Source organism: Lissotriton vulgaris, chromosome 11, assembly GCF_964263255.1.
Source record: "Lissotriton vulgaris chromosome 11, aLisVul1.2, whole genome shotgun sequence".
Classification (NCBI taxonomy): Eukaryota; Metazoa; Chordata; class Amphibia; order Caudata; family Salamandridae; genus Lissotriton; species Lissotriton vulgaris.
In genome coordinates this window covers 861,026,068-861,049,469 of record NC_141699.1, presented here as the reverse complement: position 1 = coordinate 861,049,469, position 23,402 = coordinate 861,026,068, and the positions used below count along the sequence as shown (strand labels likewise).

Below are 23,402 nucleotides of genomic sequence, written 5' to 3'. Positions count from 1 at the left end.
AGTATCAATGCACATCTCCAACCAGGCCAGGCTGCAGCATTGCTCAGTCTCTAAGTGGCCATACCTCACCCTGTGCTTTCTCTTGTGGGTGTGCTTGGCCGCGGTGCCCCTGAGCACCAGAGGGTGCCGTTCCGCAATCCCTGCTAAGCCAGTAATTACGAGAAGCCCCACCGGCCGTACACATCCACACGTCTGACCCAGCCGCCGATCTCCAACCGCCCAGTCAGCTACCAGCTGGGTCCGGGTCACAAGGATATCCACGTCAGCAGGGCTCACCTCGGCAACGTGTCACAACCGATCCGAACTGCTCCACACAGTCAGGCCGCACTGAGATCCTCCGCGATTCAGCCCACCAACAGCTTGTTTGAGCCCAGAGAAAACATCACCGCAGAGTGCCTCTCAAGACAAGTAGGTTCGTATTGTGCCAGGCATCTTCTCCCTCGGATGCAGCCAAAACCTTTAGGATATTTTAGGCAGTTCACAGAGCTTGCTGAGGCTGCGGCAATCTTGAGGCCAAAAAGCATGACCAACACACAGAAGAAGCTCCCTAATACTTAGTATTGTAAACAAAACAAGCATTTGCAATGCAATAGGCCCCACATTCATAAGAGTTTGAGTTTTTCACATTAAAAATGATAATGCCTTTCATTTCTGTGTTTTGAAAATCTGCAAGTTGTGGCTTACGAGAAGCAATGCTTGCAGTAACTGTGCCTCTTTTACTGCCAGCCTTGATTCTCGTAAGCAAGGACTACAAGTACAAAGTGCCGTGTTTACGCATCGTTTGCAGGTTTTCAAAACAGTTGGGTCAGAAAAACAAAAAGGATGTCCCCACGTTTTCAACGTCCATTAACAATAATAAAAAAAAAACTGTGTTCAGACTTTCAGACTTAATTTCATAGTTGTGAAGTTTCCCAGGTCCATGTGTGATGTTCCAGTTCATTTTTTTCCTTTGATTTTGGGACATGTAGTCCTGTTTTAGAATTGTATAAACAAAACTACAAATCCCAGAAGTCAAAGAAAAAACCTGGAATGGATGGGGAGAAGATGTGGCCTTAACCGGCCAGAGCTGTCGACTTTGGAGCTGGGAAACCAGGTTTGAGCCTCTGTTTTGGCTCAGCATCTTGTGATTCTGGGCAAATCACTTAATCTCTCTATGCCAACCCAAAAAGCACCAAGCATTGGCATAGCCAAAAGGTCTCGCCTTTGGGACTTTATAAGTGTTTAACCATAGCTATTGTCTCTGCCAGTGTCTTTAAGCTATGTTGTAGAGCAGTGTGGCTGCTGTGCAGCATGTTGAAAAGTTATAATAGCGCCGAGACGCCCACGGGTATTCGCCGCGCTCTACAAATGTCAATAAATAAATAAATAAATAAATAAATAATAAAAAAGTGTTATAAGCAATTTTGTTACCTTATATATAACCAAGAAGACATTATGAATAACTGAATGACCCTATTAAAAAAATGTAATATAAAAATATCTTCTAGTTTTTTGTCCTTGCAACGATGGCAACTTCTTCCTGCCTGTTATAATGCTGGTTTGTTATAGTTTGTTATTGTTGTGGGGGAGCATAAACAATGGGAGGGTGGAATTTGGGAAATAGTAACAGATTTACAACACTGGCAGCAGATTGACACTAGGAGAGAACCAATAGATGCCAGACTCTGAAGGCAGACTGAAGTGATGCTGAGGTGGTGGTGTGGTGGTGCGGAGTTGATGCTCCGGTGGTGCTGAATGATACTCAGGTGTTTCTGTGTGATGCTGTGCTGGTGCGGAGGTGATGTGAAGTGATACTGAGGTGGTGCTCAGCTATGCTGTGGTGCTGAGTCAATCTGAAGTGGTGTTCAGGTGGTGCAGAGCTGGTGCTCAGGAGGTCTGAGCAATGCGGAGATGGTGCTGTGCTGAAGTGGTGTCGCATTGGTTAAGAATTGCTGCTGAGGTGGAGCTGCGCTGGTGTTGGTGCACTAATGCAGAGGTTGTGCAGTGCTTATATGGAGCTGTGACCAAGCTAGTTCTGTGCTCATGTTGAGGTGGGGCTGCACTAGTGCTAAGGGGGTGCTGCACTACTGCTGAGGGGTGCTGACCTGGTGGGGGTGCACTGATGAGGAGGCGCTGCTGTGCTGATTCTGAGGTGGTGCTGTGCTGATGGTGAGGTGCGCCGAGTGATGCTGTGGTCGTGCCGAGTCAGGCTGGCGTTGAGGTCCTGTGCTGGTGCTTAGGTGGCACTGAATGATTCTGAGGTGGTGGTGAGTGCTGCTGAGGTGGTGCTAGTGAGGTGGTGCTGTGCCATTGTGATGCTGTGCTGATGCGGAAGTGGTGCTGCATTGGGCTGAGGTGCTGATGAGGGGGAGCTGTGTTGGTGCTGGGATGGGGCTATGCTGGTGGTGGTGCAGTGATGCAGAGGTGGTGCTGTGCTGATTTTGAGATGATGCTGTGGTGGTGTTGAGGTGGTGCAGCGCTGGTGCTGAGGTGGTGCTGCACCGGTTCTGTGCTGGTGCTGCACTAGTGCTGCTCTGGTGCTGAGGTGGTGCACTGTGTTGATGCTGAGATGGTGCTGTGCAGATGCTAAGATGGAGCTGTGGTGGTGGTGGTGTCCCGATGCTGAGGCACTGCTGAGTGATGCTGAGGTGGTGGTGGTGGTGGTGCGCTGGTGCTCAATGGGTGCTGAGTTGGTGCTGTGCTGAGGTGCAGATGCAGAGGTGGTGCTGAACTGATGCTAAAGTGGTGCTGCATTAGTGCTGAAGTGATGCTGCATTGGTGCTGAGATGGGGTTGCACTGGTGGTGGTGCACTGATGTGGAGGTGGTGCTGTGTTGATGCTGATATGGTGCTGTGCTAATGCTGAGGTAGTGCTGTTCAGCTGATGCTGAGTGATACTGAGGTGGTGCCGAGTGATACTTCAGTGGTGCTGAGTGATACTGAGGTAGTGGTGAGTGATACAGAGGTAGTGGTGAGTGATACAGAGGTAGTGGCGAGTGATGCTGAGGTAGTGGCGAGTGATGCTGAGGTAGTGGTGAGTGATGCTGAGGTAGTGGCGAGTGATGCTGAGGTAGTGCTGAGTGATGCTGGTGGTCAGGTGGTGCTGAGCTAGTGCTGTGCTGATGCTGACATGGTGATGCGTTAGTGCTAAATTGCTGCTGAGGTGGGACTGCGCTGGTGGTGGTGCACTGCTGCAGAGAGGGTGTTATGCTGAGGTGGTGTTGTGTTGTGTTGATGCGGAGATGGTGCGATGTTGGTGCTGAGGTGGTGCTTAACTGGCGCAGAGTTGGTGTTGCACTGGTGGTGGTGCACTTATGCTGAGATGGTGCTGTGCTGGTGCTGAGTAATACTGTGGTGGTGGTGTCCTTGTGCAGAAGTGGTGCTTAACGATACTGAGGTGGTGCTGAGTGATGCTAATGTGGTGTTGAGTGATGCTTTGATGGTGCTCAGGTGTTTCTGTCTGTTGCTCAGGTAGTGCTGAGTGATGCTGCGCTGGTGCTGTGCTAATGCAACAGTACAAGGCGAAGTCTGAAAAGGTAGAAAGCTGGAACCATAGGGGATAGAAAAGATAGCGGGAGATGACAGGGAGTGCAAACTAAGAGAGAAATGATAGAAAGAAAAATAGGAGGGCAGAGGGGCAAGGAAGCGTTAAGAAATAGATGCAAGGTGATGAAAGGAGAGAAGCAAGTTAGACAGAACAAGAAATGAGCGAGGAAGAGTGACGGGAAGAGACTGAAATACAAATATATAGGAAGCAGAATGAGGAGAGAAAGGGAAACGAAGGGAGAAAATTCAACTCCCAATGTATTTCTACAGCTGGCCTGTGTGACAGGATGATACAAGGTGTAAGAAAGACAGCTAAAAGGGATAGCTCATAGCGTCTGTGGGGCAGGTCTTTGTTCCAATTTATTGTATTGTGCCAGGGAGAAGACCCAGCATTACATACTTCCCATGTTGATGCATGCATTGGCAGAGTCAATAGGTCTGGCTTTAAAGTGCTGCACCCTGCACAAACTCAGATATACCATCCTCTCTTCACTTTCGTGTCCACCACATAGGCACTCCATACACTGACATTGCTGACCACTCATGCTACACTCGCATAGGCACAACTCACTCTATAAGCTCACAGACAGACACCAACCCTGCACTCTCACAAACAGCTCTCCCTGTAACCCTCCTTTACACATGACTAACACAGACACTGACTGGGGAAGCATGGCGGAGGCTGCTGTGTTGGAACTGGGGGGCTACGGGAAAGGTGGGGGACAATGGAGGAACAGCATGAAAGGAGAGGGGGTCAGCCAAGCGCCCAAAATAAAAGCAGAGAGGCTGCAAGGGCAGCATTAAGTGTGCTCAGCGCAGGGAGTGTCTGAAGGTAGATGGAAAGCAGGGGCACCATGAAGGAGGTCCGAAGGACACCAGCACACCAGGTATGAGGGGGCCCAGTGAGCATTTAGAAGCGCACCTGGGGGGAGAAATGGGGCAACGCGAAGGTAGGTGAAAAAACGATACTCCTTTGCCAACAGATTATGCAATAATTGCCACATATTCTTCCAACTCCCGCAATAGATGCAGTTTTAATGTTCCAAATCTTAATGCAAATCAAATTACAGCTATATTCACTGTATAGTTTACTGGTTCGGTGGAGGGTTTAGATTTAAGATAGGAAGAAAGTGGCGCTCAAGAAAGTACGCAATGGAGTTTAAGATGTGAACAATAAATACGGTGCTGATAGGTCAGGGGAAACAAACCCAAACAAAAAAAAACCTACAAGTGTGTAGGTCAGTACCCACACTGTAAATTAGAACCAAGTCCTGTGAAATATACATATGAGCTCTGCGAAACTTGATATAAAAAAATCATCATAAAGATACTCCTGATGTCGAACTTCATAATTTCTGCACAGAAAGTACTTTGAATAGTGGTTTTTACACTAAAACCAATACCCTAAACGTGTGCACAGGACTTGGTTCTAACTCACTGTATAGTTCATCCTTCCTTCCTGACCCTAGACACTGGTGCACAATGCAGCAATGCGGAAGCAGGAGCTTCCCTAACCATATTTGAAAGTGATATCTTGAATTAAAATGCCTGGTGTTGCAGAGCTTCGAAGCGGCAAACGTGCAGCAGAGAAGACCTAAAAACCATCTTAACATTATTAATTCTTGAATAAAAGAGATGCACCCGAGATCACAGAGGGTGTCACTTTTGCACTAATGACCCATATAAGCAACAGACTATTTGTAGCGGTTACTACCTTTCGAGAAGATACATTTCCTTTAATGTACCAGCCTTGTGGAGATCCCGCTCCCAGTAAATAGTAGCAAGATTATATTTTTTTGCACCTTGACAGCAGCAGTAACTACTCCTGAGAAGAGAGTGAGGACGCCCGCATTGCCCTATATTTGCTGAAGCTGGCGACTCTGTATGAAACAGGAACCAAACAACTGCAGAAACAAATGGTTTTGAAGCAAGCATGCCTTTAAACCATTTGTTTTGCAGTGTATGCTGGTAAAGCCCTACAAGCAGGAAACGTGGCCAGCCCGGCCCCCAGTAATAAAACCGGCCCCCACCAGCTGCAAAAAAGGCCTCCACCATGCCAGCCCATGGGTAAATCGCCATTCCAGACCTGCTAGAAACCCATAAACAGTCGTCCAACCCTGTCCAGCTGCTTGCCACTTTCAGGAGCCAGAGAAGAGCTGAAGAGGGTGGGCCGTGGGATCTACCCAAAAAAGGGAGGAGGAGGGTGGGGGAGGGGAGGGGGGGGGGTAAATGCAGACACTCTAACATTCTGCTAAAAATGCTGCTTTTCTTTGACCAAGGGCACAAGTTCTTTGCTTTTGTATGCTATATGGTTAACATTCGCAGAAAGACATGCTGTGCTGCTAAATGCAGAAAAAACAAGCTTATTATAGTTCACACATACAGGTTTGGTATAGTCTAATTACAGCCACACTTTCCACAGCAGCTCCATTTAAATTTTTTTTATTCGAAATTACAGAAATTCAGAGCAGCTAAATCAACAATGCTGTGTACACAAGACATATGTAAATGAACGTGCAGGATACAGATAAAATGGCATGTATTCAAAAAGGCAATAGGGAGGTATCCTTGAAGACGATGTCACAAACAAGTGGGTCGTAAGGAGATGGATAACTAAAAGGGTCAGAAGAGAAAGAGAGGATAGATATAGATAGGGAAGAGAAGAAAGAGAGTAGAGAGGGGAGAGGAAGGAAAGGCTGTAAAAGATGGGAGGTGTTGCACCATGATATGGTTGCTCAGTTCTGACACTGCCCGTTTAGGCCGGGGTTTATGCGCGACAAATGGTGGAGTTGGGAACCGGGAGTTGTTGGGGGCTTTGGGGAATGACAGGATCACGGCGGTTTGTGGGATTTAAAGAAGATATCCAGTGAGTTCCATAGTTTTCTATGTGAGGACCGCCATGAGGTGTTTTGAAGAGTGATGTTGTCTGCCCCTCGGAGGTTAATCACCCAGTTTAGCCAGCAGGCGTAGCTAGCTCGTTTGGTGTCTTTCCAGTTGTTTAGGATGACCTCAACAGCCGCCGTAAGAAGAAGGTCAAGAAGGGCCCTGTCCTGCTCAGATAGTTGGGTTTCCTTAATAAAGCCAAAAACGAGGTAGGGAAGCTCCTTGGTAGGAGAAATGTTAAATACTTTGTGTATGAAATAAATACTTTGTCCCAATAGGCTGCGACGCAGTTGCATTGACGGATGAGATGGTCTAGATCTCCCTCAGCCCGCTTGCAATTCCAACAGAAAGCGTCAGGGCAGAGTTTGTGGGCATACAAATGAGCAGGCGTCCAGAAGACTCTGTGCATGAGCCAGAACTTGGTTTGCGATAACGTAGGGCTTATTTTGTGGCTCATACAAGATCTCCACATCGTGGACCACTCCGGTTCAGAGATGGTAAAAGAGGCAAGGGATGATCAAAACAGCGTAGATTTTATATTTAATTTGGAGGACTGAGGGCCCAACAATTTATGTAACCGAGAGACTTGGTGGCCTATTCTATTTAGTGTGGATGGAAATGATAGAAGAGCCGGTGGTGTGGGGGATAATCCCGCCTTTGTAATAGCCGTTTTTATGTTTAAGAATATATAAAAGTCGGAAGCATTAATCCCAAATTTTGATTGGACCTCTGTAAAGGAAAGAGGGTAAGCACCATCGTAAAGTTAGTGAGGAAAAAGAATACCCCTTTTTATCCAGGATACGTTGTACAATGGTTTGCCTTTGTATGTAATTATGGGGTTCTTCCAGATCGATTCCCATCTAGACTTCTTTATTGTCGTGTCAAGCAGTTTGTCAACTTTGAGTAAGGCTAGCTTGGTGTTCTTAAACTTGGGTTTTGAGCATATGATCTGGTTCGTTTTCATTGATAAGATCGAGATGGGGTGAATGCCTCCCAGGAGAGCTTTTTCTATATCTAACCACACGGGCGAGTAGTCTACGGGGGGAGACAGCCAATAGGAGCCTTGTTTAGCTAGGAAGGCTACTTGATACCTCTTCTTAAAGTCGGGGAGATTTACCTCACCTAAGGATTTATCTAGTCTTAGTTTCTGGAGACTAATGCATGCTTTTTTCGCTTTCCAGATAAAGTTATTGAGAGATTTGTCTAATTTATTGTGGAACTCTTGGGATAGCAGTAGGGGAAGCATGGTTACCAGGTAGTTTACTAGCGGCGTGATCATCATCTTGATCGTCTCTAGTCTACCCCACCAAGTGATGAAGCGAGGTGACCAGCTATCTAAATGCTTTTTTATTTTTTCCAGAGTCGTGGACTCCTTGTGTTGTAGGGTCTCAATAATAGAACTGCCAAATTCTATACCCAAATATTTGATGAATTTGTTCTGCCAGACCAGACCTGAGTTGCCTAAAATGTCTTTGTTAGTGAAGATGTTGAGAGGTTTAACTTCCGATTTGTCGGGGTTCAACTTGTAACCTGAGTGTTTTGAGTAGGATTCTATAGAGTTCATCAGAGCCGCTATAGAGGTATCTGAACGTTCAGTGATAATCAGTATGTCGTTGGCGTAGGCCGCTAGCTTTACATTCTTATTGCCAAAAGTAATCCCACTGATGTTGCTGTTTTGTTGTTTGTCACGAAGTAGTGGTTCCAAAGCCAGGAGGAAGAGAGCAGGAGATAAGGGACATCCCTGTCTAGTCCCCTGTTCAAGGTGGAATGGTTCAGACAGGGTGTTATTTATGGCAATCATAGCGGATGGACAGGCATATAGAGCCATAACCATATCAGTAAAGGCGTCACCCAGGTTGAATGCGTGCATACATTGGCGCAGAAAGGGCCATGACACCCTATTGAATGCCTTTTCCACGTCAAGGGTTATTGCTACTGCGGGGGCATCTGATATTTTCGCTTTCTCTAGCACATGACACAGGAGTCTAGTGTTGTCGTTAGAAAGTCGGTGTTTTAGGAAACCCACCTGTGAGTTGTTGATTAGTGTTGGGAGGACAGAGTTTAGTCTGTTGGCTAAAGACTTTGCATAAACCTTGCAATCCAAATTTGTGAGGAATATCAGTCTATAATTTTTTGGATGAAGTGGATCCTTTCCATCTTTAGGTATAACTATAATTGTTGCCTCACTCATTGTGGGGGTGATTCTGTTTTGTAGTGAGAAGGATTGGAATAATTTGAGGAGTTGGGGTTTAAGATGGTCCTCAAAAGTCTTATAAAAATTGGCCGTGAAGCCATCCGGCCCTGGTGCTTTGTTGCTTTTTAGTATTTTGATGGCGGCTGAAATTTCCTTAAGTGTGAATGGAGCCCCTAATTTGTTCTTGTCTGCGTCAGACAAACTTGGTAGCTGTATTGAGTTTAAATATTTATTGCACTCGTCTAAGTTGAATTGATTTTTGCTTTTATATAAGTCTTCGTAGAAGGACTGAAATGTATGGAGAATATCTTTCTGTTTGGGGTGAGTGGTATTTGTCTGGTCCTTAATAGATGTTATGTGGAATTGTTTCCTCTTATGTTTAAGATAGGACGCGGGGAGTTTCCCTGCCTTGTTGCCTTCGCAGAGCTTTAGCGCCTTGAATCTATTAATCCAAACCCATGCACGTTTACTTAGGATAGCGTTATATTTATGTTTCAAGTTGGTCAGACGGTCCAGAGTCATCTTGTTATTCAGATCAGAAGAGTGTTGCGTTTCCAGTTGTTTGATTTATTTTTCCAATTAGTCTAATTCGGAATTTAAATCTTTGTTCATTCGAGCCCTGATTCCTATTAGGGTACCCCTTAATGTGGCCTTGAATGCGTCCCAAATTAAGGCGGGATCCGCTTCTGGTTGAGCGTTTATCTCAAAGTATTCTCGTATGGCTGACTATATAAGTTTCTTATTCTCCAGTACCAACAAGATCTCTTCATTAAGACGTCTTCGTCTTGGGGGGATAAGAGAGTGTGAGCCCGCTAGTTTCATATGAATGCATGCATGGTCCGACACAACAATAGGGGCTATATTGGTTTCATCGATAAGGTGTGTGTAGGAGTCACATATCAATAAATAATCAATTCTCGAGTAAGAATTGTGTGGTGGGGAGTAGAAGGTGTAGTCTCGTCCGTCCGGATGTTGGAGACGCCCCGAATCAAGCAGGTGGAATTTAGCACACAAACGAGTCAAAGCCTCATGCGAGCGTGAGGGCTGATATACACATTTAGATTGTCTGTCCAGTAGGGGTTCAAGCGGGAGGTTGAAGTCCCCACCCACTATCAGAAGCTCATCTTGGGGAATGTTTTCAAGTTCTTTCGAGACGTATTCCCAGAATTGAGGGAGATCGGCGTTGGGACCATAGATATTCGCCACACAAACATGGTCCTAATCTCTTTGGAGATGAGCAATGCTTAGTCTGCCCTCAGAGTCCACTGAGTGGGAAACCAAAGCTAACTTTGATTTTTTAGCGATCAAAGTGATCACTCCTCTTTTCTTTTGCACCGCCGGGGAACAGAGTGTGTGGGAGATCTAGTGTTGCTTAAGGTACTCCGCATCATCTAGAGCCAGTTTAGTCTCCTGCATGAGGACTATATCGCCTTTAGTTTTAGCCAAGTAGTCTAAAATCTTCTTGCGTTTAACTGGGTGATTAAGCCCCTTAGCGTTCAGCGAGACTACATTTAGTGGTGCAGCTAAATTCTTATCTGTAGCCATAGATGTGGATTGAATTCAATGTCGCAAGGCGTCAATACAAACCGGTGGGTGTGTAATTGGTATCGTCTCGTGTAGGTATCGACAGTCTGAGGAAATTGAGTCAACTGGTTTGCTTGGGTCCTCACAGGAATGGCCTTTCTGCTAGACGCCATGGCAGTTATCAGTGCATGTAGAAAATGAGATTGCGTGTGAGGCACGTATCGTGGTGTCATAGAGTATATGATAAGCGAAGGTAAAGATAGAAAGGATAAGAGCACAGGAAGAAAGAATAGAAGACAATAGGTCATAGAAGAAGCAAGGTACACAGCAAAAACAATACTGAAACATCCGTGTTTACCCCCCGCCACCCTCCCTCCTGCACATCCCCCCACCGAACTTCCCCGGCCCCCCATTCCTCAAGCCCCACCCCCCTCCCTGAAACTCAAACTTAAGAGCTGCGACGGCAGTGCTGTCTACGCTTACACAGGGATCGACATATCTAACTGATATCGTAAGCAGCGTGACCGTTACAGCCTCTTATAGTAATGTCCACTGGAGGTAGTAACATTGTAACAACATACTAAATCTTTGTACTATCTTAGTACTAAATGTTTGTAACATCATACTAAATCTTAGAAAAACGTAACATTCCTAACTTTTTCGGAGAATGAGAAACACGCATTCTCCCTGAAGAACTGTGGGGGTGCTACGTGTTGGCGTCTCCCCCAATTTAATTAATACATCTGTTACAGCTAGTGCATCTATGAGTTAACCAATGCCGTCCTTGAGGTGGTAGAGACTGGAGAACATGTACAAGTTGTTCTGTCCATAGCATTTGACCTTACATAGGCTACAAGGGCATAATAAACACATCTTTAGGTAAACATATTAGGCTTTGTTATATCAAAAGGAATACCATGTAATACTGTCTTGAGCTATACAACCCCTTGGACTGTATATTGGGTTGTGGCGCAGTTCCCCTAAATGGGGACCATATAGAGTGAACAGCTGGATCCTTCGGCAACAGTTTGTCCAAACGTGTCCAAAATCGACTCCCTACAGCTTGGTGAGACAGTCCCTAGTTTTTACGCCTTGTAATGGCTGGCTGGCAAAGCTGAGCCCAGGCTAATAGGGCTATACCCAGTATGTAGCCGAACTGTACACACTTTACAATGCCTAGTTTAGGAATACCTGTTCAGTAGTTCGTGATCGGCGTTCCCCTTGCAGCGGTAGCAGTGGAGCACCAACGGTATAACCATAGAAGCGGACTGGGATGGTTGAATGAGTTTTGAAGGTAGGTAACTCAATATCTATTATTGGCTACCCTTGTCGTGGGATTCCGGTTTTCTTTTGTAGGAAGGGCTCCCGGACAGGTCCATTTCTTGTTGTGGTGAGTCGCTTAGGTAGCATGCCAAGTCGTGTGGGTTGGTGAAGAAATGTGCCCGGCCGTGGTCCATGATCCTGAACTTTGAAGGGCCAGCAAAAGAAAATTGGATGTCTCTCGCCCGTAGTTTCTCTCGAAGTGACAGGAAACCCTTCCGTACTTCCACTGTCTCCCTGGAGTAATCCTGGGTAAATATAATGCGGTTTCCTTCCCACACTATGTGTTGGTTCTTTCTGGCGAATTGAAGGATTGCTTCCGTGTGCTGGTACCGGAGTACCGAGTACTGCCCGGTTACTCACCGGTAATATCCATTACTCAGAGTCCTGGTCTCCCCGTCCCATTCCTTACAAGTGAGCAGCTAGTCTGCTCCACAGAACCCCTAGCCTAGCTGAGCTGTTTGCACTTCCCCCAATATGGCGTCACCAATCCGGTGAGGATAAAGGGGGAAGTGCGCCATAGAACATCCTGAGAATACCAAAGAAAACCAGATCACCCAAAGAAAACCCAAACCAGGTAGGGAGGGGGCTCAGGAATGGGACGGGGAGAGCAGGACTCGGAGTAATTGATATTACTGGTGAGTAACCGGGCATTACCTCCTCGTCCTGTCTCCCCGTCCCATTCCTTACAAGTACGCCCATACCCAAGCACACGGTGATTGGGAAACAAAAGAACGGGGGAAGCCCACGGGGCAGCATCGCAAAAGACCCTCAACAAGGCCCCCATGAACATGGCCCAGGAGGACGACACGCTCAGAGTCGACCGACCCTGAACAGAAGAAGGCAGAGGAAAGTGGGCAGAGTCGTAAGCAGAAACCAAAGCACCCCTGACCCACCGAGACAAAGTGGACAAGGAAGGACGAAGCCCCAGCCCCGAGAGGCCATAGGTGACGAACAGGGAATCAACCTTCCTGAAGCCAGCCATAGGCTCCAAGCAGAAGCGGAGAGCCCGCAGCACATCCAATGAATGGAGGAGCACCTCCTCATGAGAGGCAGGAGCAGGAAAAAACACCAGGAGAACTATATCCTCCTGACAGCGAAAGGAAGACACCACCTTAGGAAGAAAGAACTGACTCGGACGGAGAATGACCTTATCATCGCAAAAGCGCAAGAAGGGAGGGGAAGCCATCAGCGACCCAATCTCACCAACCCTCCACCCAGAAGTAATGGCCATCAGGAAAATAACCTTAGCAGAAAGGAATTTCAGGGCCACGGCATCCAAAGGCTCGAAAGGAGGACCCGTCAAAGCCCGGAGAACCAAGGGAAGATCCCATGGAGGCACCGGAGAACGAGAGACAGGACGCTGAAGCAAGAAACTCCGCAGAAGGCGAGCCACCAACGGGGATACAGAGGAAACAGAAGAACCCCGGAAAGCAAGAATGGCAGCCCACTGGGCCCGAAGGGAAGAAACCGCAAGCCCCAAGACGAAACCATCCTGCAAGAAGTCCAAAACCTCCACGGCCTCACAGGAGGCAGAAGAGAGACCCCTCACAAGACACCAGTAGGAGAAATTCTTCCAGTGACGGCCATACGACTTCAAGGTGGAAGTACGCCCAGAAAGCTGGAGACAACGGGCAACCTCAACCGAGCAACCCAGACCCAGCAAACTTAACCTTTCAAGTGCCAAACCCCCAGCCGGAGGCGACGCAGGGAGGCAACCCCGAGAAGAGGAGCCCGCAGCAGGGAGGGAGACAGGGGAAACCTCCAATGAGGGCAAACCGAGAAGGCCAGCAGAAGGGGAAACCAAGACTGCCGAGACCATTCCGGAACCACCAGGAGAACCACCGCCCGATCCCAACGAATCATCCGGAGGACCCTCGGAATTAAGGCAAACGGAGGGAAGGCAAACAGCAGACCCCTCGACCAAGGAATCGAGAAAGCATTGGTAGCCCTTGCCAACGGAGAGGGAACCATGAAGCAAAACTGAGGAAGAAGGGCGGACACCTCCGAGGCAAACAGATCCAGCCAAGGAAGGCGGAACCGGAGGACAAACAGGTCGAACAGATCCGGGGACACCGAGGAGGGGAACACCCAGCTCAAAGAATCCGCAGGCCCATTCTCCTTCCCCGGAAGATAGACCGCCGTCAGAGACAAGAGACCCGACTCGGCCCAAAGGCCGATCTTCCAGGACAGGAGAAACAGAGCACGACACATGCCCCCCTGGTGATTCACATAAGAACAAACCACCTGATTGTCCGTCTGCACAGAGACCGCCCGGCCCCGAAGGAGAGGAGCCAACCAAAGAGGAGCCAACCAAACCGCCCCAACGCCTTCCAGTCCGAGGACCGGAGGGACTCGAAACAGGACCACCGACCCTGAGCCACGGAGGCACCCAGAACGGCACCCCACTCCAAAGCACAGGCATCCGCGGACAACACGACCACAGACTGAGGAGGAAGGAGATCGAACCCCCGGGAAAGAGAGAGGGGACAACCACCACCGGAGATCCATCCGAATACCCGGAGTGACAGGGATCAGAGTCTCGCAGTCCAAGGAGGCAGGAACCCAAGACAAGAGAGCCCCCAGGAACTAAAGGGACCGGGAGGGCACCAGGGAGGACATCCTGCGGTAGAGAAGGAACCCAAAGGAACCCAGCAGAAGACACACCCGATCCACAACCGACAGAGCCAGTGAAAAAGAAGGAGAGACAAACAACCAGCCATCCAGGCATGGAAATACCAGCAAACCCCTGGAATGAAGGAAACCCACCAGAGGGGCCAAGAGCCCGGTGAACACCCCAGGCGCCAAAGAAAGGCCGAAAAGGAGCACCCAGAACCGACAGTGTAGGGCCCCCACAGCAAATCGGAGAAAACGGCGGACTTCCGGGTGGACAGGAACGCACAAACACGCATCCATCAGATCCAGGGATGCCAGGAAGCCCCCCGGCAGGACCAGAGGCAGGATGGACTGGGAGCGTCACCATCCCGAACGGACGGTGGACAACGAAGCGATCGACCCGCTTCAGATCCAAAACAGGACGAAGATCCAAAGGGTCTTCCATGGAGACTAGAACGAGAATTGAACAGCAACCCCTGCCCCACTCCAGAGGAGGAACCACCACAATATCCCTCTTCTCCAACAGGAGCCGCACACCTGACAAGAAAGCATCTCGACACAGAGGAAGATGGGGCAGGGGAGTCTGAACAAAACCCGGAGGACTGAAACAGTCTGAACCGCCCAGGCATCCGGAATCGACAACCACTGGGTGCGGAAGGACTGGAGGCGACCACCAACCGGCAAAGACAGACAGCCACTGGGAAGAGGAGGTGGTGGAGGTGGCAACACCGGCAGAGGCCCGGGGCTTGGCACTTCCAGGGGCCCCTGCTTGACCATACCCCAAGCAGAGGACCGAACACCGCGGAACCATCAATGGGCAACTTAAGGAGGACCGATTCCCGGGAAGAGTCTGCTATCCAGGAACGCATCCAAAGACGACGACGGGCAGCAATGGAAGCACCAGAAGCAGCCGCCGCTGCCCCCAAAATCAACCCATCAGAGACAAAGAGGCGAGGCAACCTCGCCGTCGTACAGCAGAACCGAGGGAACGGAAAAACTCAAGGAGCAACTGAACAATAAAGACAGAAAACGCAGTCGCCCGGACAGAAAAATTAGAAGCAGCATAGGAACGCTACACCGCCCCCTCAACACGCTTATCCACAGCGTCCACAGGAATGGTGTCCACATAAACGACCAAACCCCAAGAGGAAAGGCCAGCCATCAAATGCCAGCTGTCAAAGCCTGAGGGAACTCAGTAGCAAAACCCTCAAGAGGGTAACGCCTGTACAGGAAATGAGAAAAAGCAGACACGTCCACCTTCTACCAATCGTGAGACAGCACATTGCGTACCGCCCAGTGCAAAGGAAAGGAGCCTTCAGGTCCGTGGAACATTTAAGCCCAAGACCCGCCGAGGCGGGGAATAGAACCCTGGTCCCGGGCTAGACCTCTGCATCAGGGTCTGCCACTCTAACCATTGAGGTAGGAGGAGAGAATTCCAAATTGGACCGCACATGGGTGAGCAGTCCAGCGAGCTCAGCACCCTGAACAAATCGACCACGCACACCCTCATCATCATCAGGACCACTGTTAGAAGCAAGGAACCTCTCAACTGCGTTGAAATACAGGATTGAACCAGGGACCTTAAGACCTCCAGTCTAACGCTCTCCCAACTGTCATCTCCAAAGAGACACAAGGCACCATGGAAGGAGGCCCAGCCGCGTCCCTAGCCAGGAAAGCAGCAGCCACAGCCTCATCAAAAATGAGGCGCAGGGCAACAAGAGGGGCAGCAGAGGAAGAAGCCTCGGAATCCATGCCAGCAACCAGCTGAGTCCAAAAAAACAATAACAGGCAGAAACAAGGACAAAAACCAGCCAGGAAGGACCCCAAATAAAGGACACGAAGTCCCGAGGACACGAAGTCCCATGAGAGCTGTAAAAGTGGGCTGGTACACAAGACACAGGCAGCAACCAAATTGACCCCAAAAGCATCGTGTAAACACGAGCGCCGCGCCTCCACACACCGAAAACCCCGGCCCGCTAAAGCAGGGCACATGGGGAATCCAGAAAAACACCCAGAAACGGCTGCTGAAGCTAGCCGAGCAACCAGGTAAGAGCGGACAAAGTAAAACAGCCGCTAACGCGAACCGCGTGAGAAAAAGCAGAACACCGGCAGAGGCAGCGCGGGGGGAACAAACAGCAAGAAACAAGGGGCGGCCGCTAAAGCAGGCTGCCCAACAAGAAGTAAAAACAAACAGGAACTCACCAGAAGACGAGGTAAACTCCTAACAGCACAGCACAGCCAACAGGATCTTGGTGCAGAAAAAAAAAAGAACAGGATGTTCTATGACGCACTTCCCCCTTTATCCTCACCGGATTGGTGGCGCCATATTGGGGGAAGTGCAAACAGCTCAGCTAGGCTAGGGGTTCTGTGGAGCAGACTAGCTGCTCACTTGTAAGGAATGGGAAGGGGAGACAGGACGAGGGGGTAATGAGTACTGAGTAGCAGCTCCAAACGGCGATTTGCAGAGTGAGCATGTTCTCGTAGAGGAACATACACTTGAATTTACTTTCGATGATAAGTAAAATTGTGCTTTTAAAATGCTAAACATACCCATGCTGATTAAATAGAAGGCCTATTTTCAATTGCGCTCAAAATCGAAATGCAGGGGGGTGCAGCTGAGCAACCAGAGAGCCTTCCCATGCCTGTTTACAGATAGTCAGAGCTCAGAGCACTGAAACAAATCATAAATGCAAGCTGCTATTGTGCTGAGCAGGAACCCAAGGAAAAAAACAGTCTACCGAAGAAACAATCAAAGGGGCTGGTCTCAGGGAGAATGGGGTCATGAAAACAAAGATTGGGGCGATTGGAACACTCGTGGCAGGAGGGCCCAACATCTATCATACAGGGAACCATGGGGTGGAATACCAACTTTTAACAGCTATGGCTGTTTAGAGATGGTTGACTGACCACCATCACAGAAGTATGTTATTACCCCCCCCTGTCTGACCACAGAGTTCTGCTTAATAAACCACCCATGAATCCCGACAAGATCAATTTTATGAAGGTCCCTTCTACAATAATTAAACGGCCACACGAGCCAACTGAGACGACAAAAACCCAAATAACGACAGAATGGGTACACGATCAGCAACCCCCTCCTAAGGTTCCTATTTGCCCACCTTCTCCCATTTTAACTGGCTCAGAGCCGCAGAAAAGGGTTTCAAATCTGGCACCAGAACCACAATCGATCCATCCTGAAGAAAACATCGCTCAAAGCATGACATTTACTGCAACTGATGCCAACTCTGACAAAAGGCTGTTACTATTTTGGAACGTGGCCGGGCTAGCCACAAAATACACCGAAAAAAGCTTTCTTAGCTTGGTAAACTCAAGCGACATAATCTGCCTCCAAGAAACTTGGCTTAACGACCCAATCCATCTTCTGGGATATAAAACATATTTTTCTCAAGCAATAAGATCCAACTCAGGCAGAAGCAAGGGAGGCCTAACAATCTATATTTCCAACCTCTGGCCATGTCGTGAGATAACCTCTGTGATATCAGACGAAACTTTTCAGATTATTAACATAAGAGGAACCAGACAAGAGGTTTACACCATCATTAACTTCTATAATAACAAGAATACAACAGCACTGACTAAGACCCTAAATGAAATTTTTCATCTAACAGACAATCTCAAAACAAAATTTGCAAAGGATTTCCACACAGTAATCTGGGGAGGAGATTTCAACCTTCAACTGTGCAATAGAAGTGACACCCCTATCTGCGGGATTACAGATGAAGAAGGAAACTGTCTAACCCACTTTAATCACATCACAGAGGGCAACAACATACAGGCCACGATGACTGGGTTAGATATAGGGTTCGCCAACATGATAAAAATGCCCAAAACCGAATTCACTCCAACCTTTCATGGTAGAGGCTTCGAAACCCTAATAAACTATATATTAGTATCTACAAATAAAGCAGAAAACATCAAGTCTTTTGAAGTGCTTGACAACGCACTTAGCGACCATTCACCTATTAGAATGACGTTTCAGGAGCCTAAACATCATAATAAGCGAGACAGGGCGCACCCTAGCCTGCTACATCAGCAAGTACTAACACTGGACAGAACAAATGGCTACACCTTAAAGTGGGGCAAAATAGATCAGGAAACAATAAACACAAGAATAATTAAAACTTGTAGAAATGAAATAGATAGATGTTTAGATCCCTTTACAACTTCAACTGAAATCCTGACTAACTATACTGACATCGTGGAAAACATAAGAAAAGAATTAACTAAGCCCTTTACCCAAAACAGGACTACAAGAAAGGGTTGGTTCTCAACAGAATGTACTAAAGCCTATTCCAACCTAAAGAAGGCCCTAGCCAAAAAACCGAGAGACAGAGAAGTGACCAAGTTAAGGAAGGCATATACTCTTGCAACTCGTAAAAGAAAAAAGGAATTGCCAGCAAAGCTATGGACTGAATTACAGAAAAGCAGTGCTAAAAAAGATAGCGCCGCTTTCTGGCAGATAGTAAAATCTCCCTTCCTAACAGAAAAGAACGATGATGCCCCCTCACTAGATGTTGCTATAAACGCAGAGGAATGGGTGCAACACTTTTCAGGGGCTTTTGGCGTGGACAAACTCGTACATTCAGATCATCCGGATCCCCTTTCACCGGTGAAATATCCACTAGCCATTCATTTCACAATGAATGAAATAATGAAGGCCATAAAATTGCAAAAACTGGAAAAGCTCCTGGCCCAGACTCGGTCCCTATGGACTTTTACAAATACACACCTGACCTTTGGGGCCCACTGCTCACTAAAGTCTTAAACGCGGCGAAGGAGATCGGTCTCCCCGAATCCTGGTCCACTTCGATACTCGTCCCCATCTTTAAGAAGGGTAACAGAGATAGTCCCTCTTGCTATCGCCCCATTTCCCTCTTGGATTCAATCGGAAAAATGGCAGGTCGAATACTTCTTGACAGTCTTCAGGGGTGGTCGACAGAACACGGGAAAATTTCTGACCTACAGTATGGGTTCAGGACGGGACTGAGTACAGTCGACCAGGTTCTAAACTTAACATTATTGGCCGGAAAGTATGTAGATGCAAAAAGATCTTCCCTACACATGGTTTATGTCGACCTCACATCAGCGTTCGACTGCGTTGAACATTCGAAGCTATGGACAATAATGCTGCAAATGGGGATTGACCCACCAATAGTTGATTTTCTCTGTGAACTATACACCGGAGCCACAGGAAAGGTGAGATTTGGGACTGGTGGCCAACTAACTGACAGTTTCTCAATACAGAAGGGGGTCAGACAGGGTTGCGTGCTGGCCCCTTTCCTATTCACGCTCTACACCAACCGGCTAGAGGATGCAATGTTAAAGGGCGCAAAAGACTTCCCAGCAGTCGGTCGTCGGCAAATTCCAGCACTATTATATGCCGACGACGCGGTAATCCTCGCCCGAACCCCAGTCCAGCTCCAACGGGCAATGAACAACTATTGCTCCTTCATGACCAGCTTGAGCCTAAAAGTCAACATAAAGAAAACTTACGTGATGCACGCTGGCACAAGGGGGAAAAAAACAATAAAAATTTACGTGAACAATTTACCCCTTGAAAGAACGGCCACGTATCCATACTTAGGTACCACCATCGATGAGTCTTTCAAATGGAAGGAAGCCATTAATTCGCGCAAATTGGCCTTTATAAGAACTGTCGGCGCACTAAAGGCCTTCTCTCTCCGGCTCGGTAAAAGACCCCCGACCGAGATGATTAAAATATACAATGCCAAATGCCTCAGTACAGCAACTTTTGGCGCTGGGGTCTGGGGAGGGGCAAATGTAGACCAGCTCCAAAAAGTCGAAAACTCTTTTCTAAGATTTTTACTAGCCGTACCGAAAAGTACTACCACATATGGGTGTCATCTTGAACTCGGCGTGGATTACATCTCTGATATTATCAAAATCCAACCGATTATGCTGTGGCGTAGAATCTGGGCAACGGACCAATGTCAGCTTACAAGAACAATAGTCCTGGACTGTATGAAACTTGAAAACACAAAAAAGATCAGCTGGTTGGTCTATGTAAAAAAATTCCTTACAGACATTGGACTCGTAAGATTCTTCATTGATCCTCCTTCGATAACAGACATATCAAAGAAAGAACTAAAAACACTCTGTATGTCACATCTATCTCAACTGCGGATGCTGAGTGAAATAGGGAAGCCTTCTATTCAGCAATGTTTATTAATTCAATCTGTCCCCACTATGCAACCATATCTTCAGTTTAACCTAACTCAATATGAAAGATACCTTCTCACACGTTTCAGGTTTAATTTATATCACTATACGGTTTTGTTTCCCAACCAAAATGACTGGTCACACAATGCCTCTGCCCCTGTGACTCAATTTCATCACAGTCCACAATCCATGTTCTCTTTTTTTGTAAATTCTATACACCATCCCGCAGGAAGTGGATCATACTGCTGCTAATGGTTCTAAAGATCCGCAGATGTCGTCCGGCCTATTTGGCCTTACAGTTTTTGGATAATAACTTGATGGCAAAATCTATCGCACAGTTCCTCAAATTGTGTGTCAGGCACCGAACGAACCTTTGAACAGTGACTGAATACTGTAGGCTGATGAAAAATCTTTCACCGAAATAGAAAACGTGTGTGAATTTTTAATTTAACTTTTAATATGTTTTTTATGTACTTTTATGGCTTTCAAAAAATGGAAACCGAATAAAGATGTTTTGATTTGAGTACTGAGTAGCAGCTCCAAACGGCGATTTGCAGAGTGAGCATGTTCTCGTAGAGGAACATACACTTGAATTTACTTTCGATGAAAAGTAAAATGTAAAAATTGTGCTTTTAAAATGCCCATGCCGATTAAATAGAAGGCCTATTTTCAATTGCGCTCAAAATCGAAATGCAGGGGGTGCAGCTGAGCAACCAGAGAGCCTTCCCATGCCTGTTTACAGATAGTCAGAGCTAAGAGCACTGAAACAAATCATAAATGCAAGCTGCTATCGTGCTGAGCAGGAACCCAATGAAAAAAAACAGTCTACCGAAGAACATATATACAATCAAAGCATAATGATATCATACTTAAAAAACAAATAGAAAGAAGGTGGCTTTAAACCCACGAGAGAAGTTACCGCAAGTCTTACAATGCCTGGCCTCAAATGAATGTGTCCTTGTGTAACATATATTATTATAAATCTGCAAATGAAAATGGAGCAACACGTCTCACAAAAGACTTGGGAAACTTTTCAAAGCTCATTACTACCTATGAAATAGTGTGGATTGCAAATATCTTTTGAAAAAGAATGCAATTTCCGAGTGCATCAATTTCCCTCCCCTGTCAAATACAGAAAATGTTTGTATCATAATCGAGATGTGTACTGGGTGTTGCCCATAACTTGAATATTTCAAAAGACCTATCAAACGATACTGTCAGTCGATGCATAGCCCCACCCCTTAAAGCATTTGAATCTACTCTGCCTGACACCCCTCCCCCACCCACGATGCCACACCCACATGATATCGTAAATGAAACGTAGACACGCATGGCGCGATACTGTGACGAGTGTCCGTAAAACGCATGCGCGGCTCTAGATGAGGAAATCCAGGCCTAATAGTGATGACGCACAATAAAAGCTGGACCGCATGATGTACGGAGTAACTGCAGAGCTAGGCTAAGTGAACCACTACGCAGTTTGCTAAACACGAGTCGCACCATGCCTAAAATAGTAACGCTTGAGTGGTCTGTCTGGCAAGCCCTAGACACCCATTCACGTAAACACAAAACCCGCCGCCGTAGCTAGGGCACTTACTGTCCAGGTAGTGTTCCAGGTACATAGCTGTCGCCATGTCGTGTACCGCGCCCTTTTGCTTCCCCTGCTGTCAAGACACTTTTTCATATTCATGAGCTGCCGGCCACCGGTTGGTAGATAGAGGCAGTGACGTAACGTATAGCAATGACTTCATTGCTAGCCACGCATCGGTTGGGAAGGGTGGAGTGACCCTGTGAACTGTTAGTCACCTTTAGCATGGACACTAAAGAAAGACTTCAGGCGCGCCGGCAACGCGTGAGCTGCCATACTACAATGGGACATGCTTCTTATGATCATTTACACGGTCATGTAACGGAATGGCCATCTTGGTTCTGGATACAACTTCCTGAAATGTGATTCTGGCAGAATTTGTGCATTGCAGACCATTAACGAATGTAACTAGGCTGTGCTATACAGGGCGCGTTGTAGCTTCGTATATTCTATCCCTAGCAAGTCAGGCTTCTTCCAGTTACACTGCTGATTCATGGAAAAAATAACTCAACCATGCTCATTTGATGGAAGGGTAGGTAACTTTCCATTTGCACTACACAGGACATTTCGCACGACCATAAACACAAAGGGGTGGGGTGCTTTTTTTTGTTTCATTCCAAATCTCCATCTTTAAATGAAGGATATAACCTAAACGTTAATTGAGTTTATTAATTGAAATTAGTATAGTGAAATATGGAAGTAATTTGAGGGGCAGATATTAGTCAGTTATTTGGAGTGAGAAGGATAGCGAGGGGATAGAAATGGGGAAAAGGTTTGAATTTATATAGTACTTGTTACCCCCTGATAGGGTGTTGAAGCGCTTTTTTGGCGAGTAGCACACTACTCCGGAACCCATAAAGGATTAGTGTTGAAAATTATTATAGTGAAATATGAAAGTAATTTGAGTGGTGGATATGTTACTCAGTATTTGGATAGAGAAGGGTAGCTAAGGGATAGAAGAGGGGAAACGGTTTGCAATTATGTAGTGCTTGCTACCCCTGATGAGGTGTTGAAGTGCTTTTTTGGCGAGTAGCACGCTACTTTGGAACCCATAACGAATTAGTGGTGAATTAGTATAGTGAAATATGAAATTTGAGAAGTGGCCATGTTGGTCTGGTATTTTGATTGGAAGGGATAGAAGAGTTAAGGATTTAGACTTTTTTTGTTTGTTTTGAAGGTCATAGCAGTAGGAGGAGGCTTGGGATGAGAGAAAAAAGAGATGTGGTGGGGAGGAGTTGAGAAAGGCTTCCTTTGGGGGATCGGTATAGTAAAAGAGGTGTCAGATGATGGAAGGAGGGGGAGAGTCTAGAGAGGGTTATTTTGGGGATCATAGTATGGTATGGGTTTGGGATAAATGAGAGATCAGCCTCTACAGACCCCAGACTGGAGGCTCATATGCACCAACAATCTGGACCGGCATCCAAATATTCATAAGGCTGTGCTCACACAATTAATAGACCCTTCAAATTACAGACACATACATGGCAACACTTTAGAAGAGGAAAGTAGGACATTTAAAGAAAATAGAGATGTGTTTCCCCCATTGAAACAG

At 47.0% G+C, this 23,402-nt stretch overlaps 1 protein-coding gene across 1 annotated transcript in view; it reads right to left on the bottom strand.

Annotated features, from left to right (window-relative positions):
* Positions 1 to 22,016, bottom strand: part of ING5 (inhibitor of growth family member 5) — a 575,011-nt gene extending 552,995 nt beyond the window's left edge. Inside the window, exon 1 of the mRNA XM_086944006.1 lies at positions 21,860 to 22,016. Within this exon, the coding sequence (XP_086800132.1) occupies positions 21,860 to 21,896 (37 nt within the window). The 5' untranslated portion in view covers positions 21,897 to 22,016. The remainder of the gene's footprint in view (positions 1 to 21,859) is intronic.
* Positions 22,017 to 23,402: the final 1,386 nt, after the last annotated feature.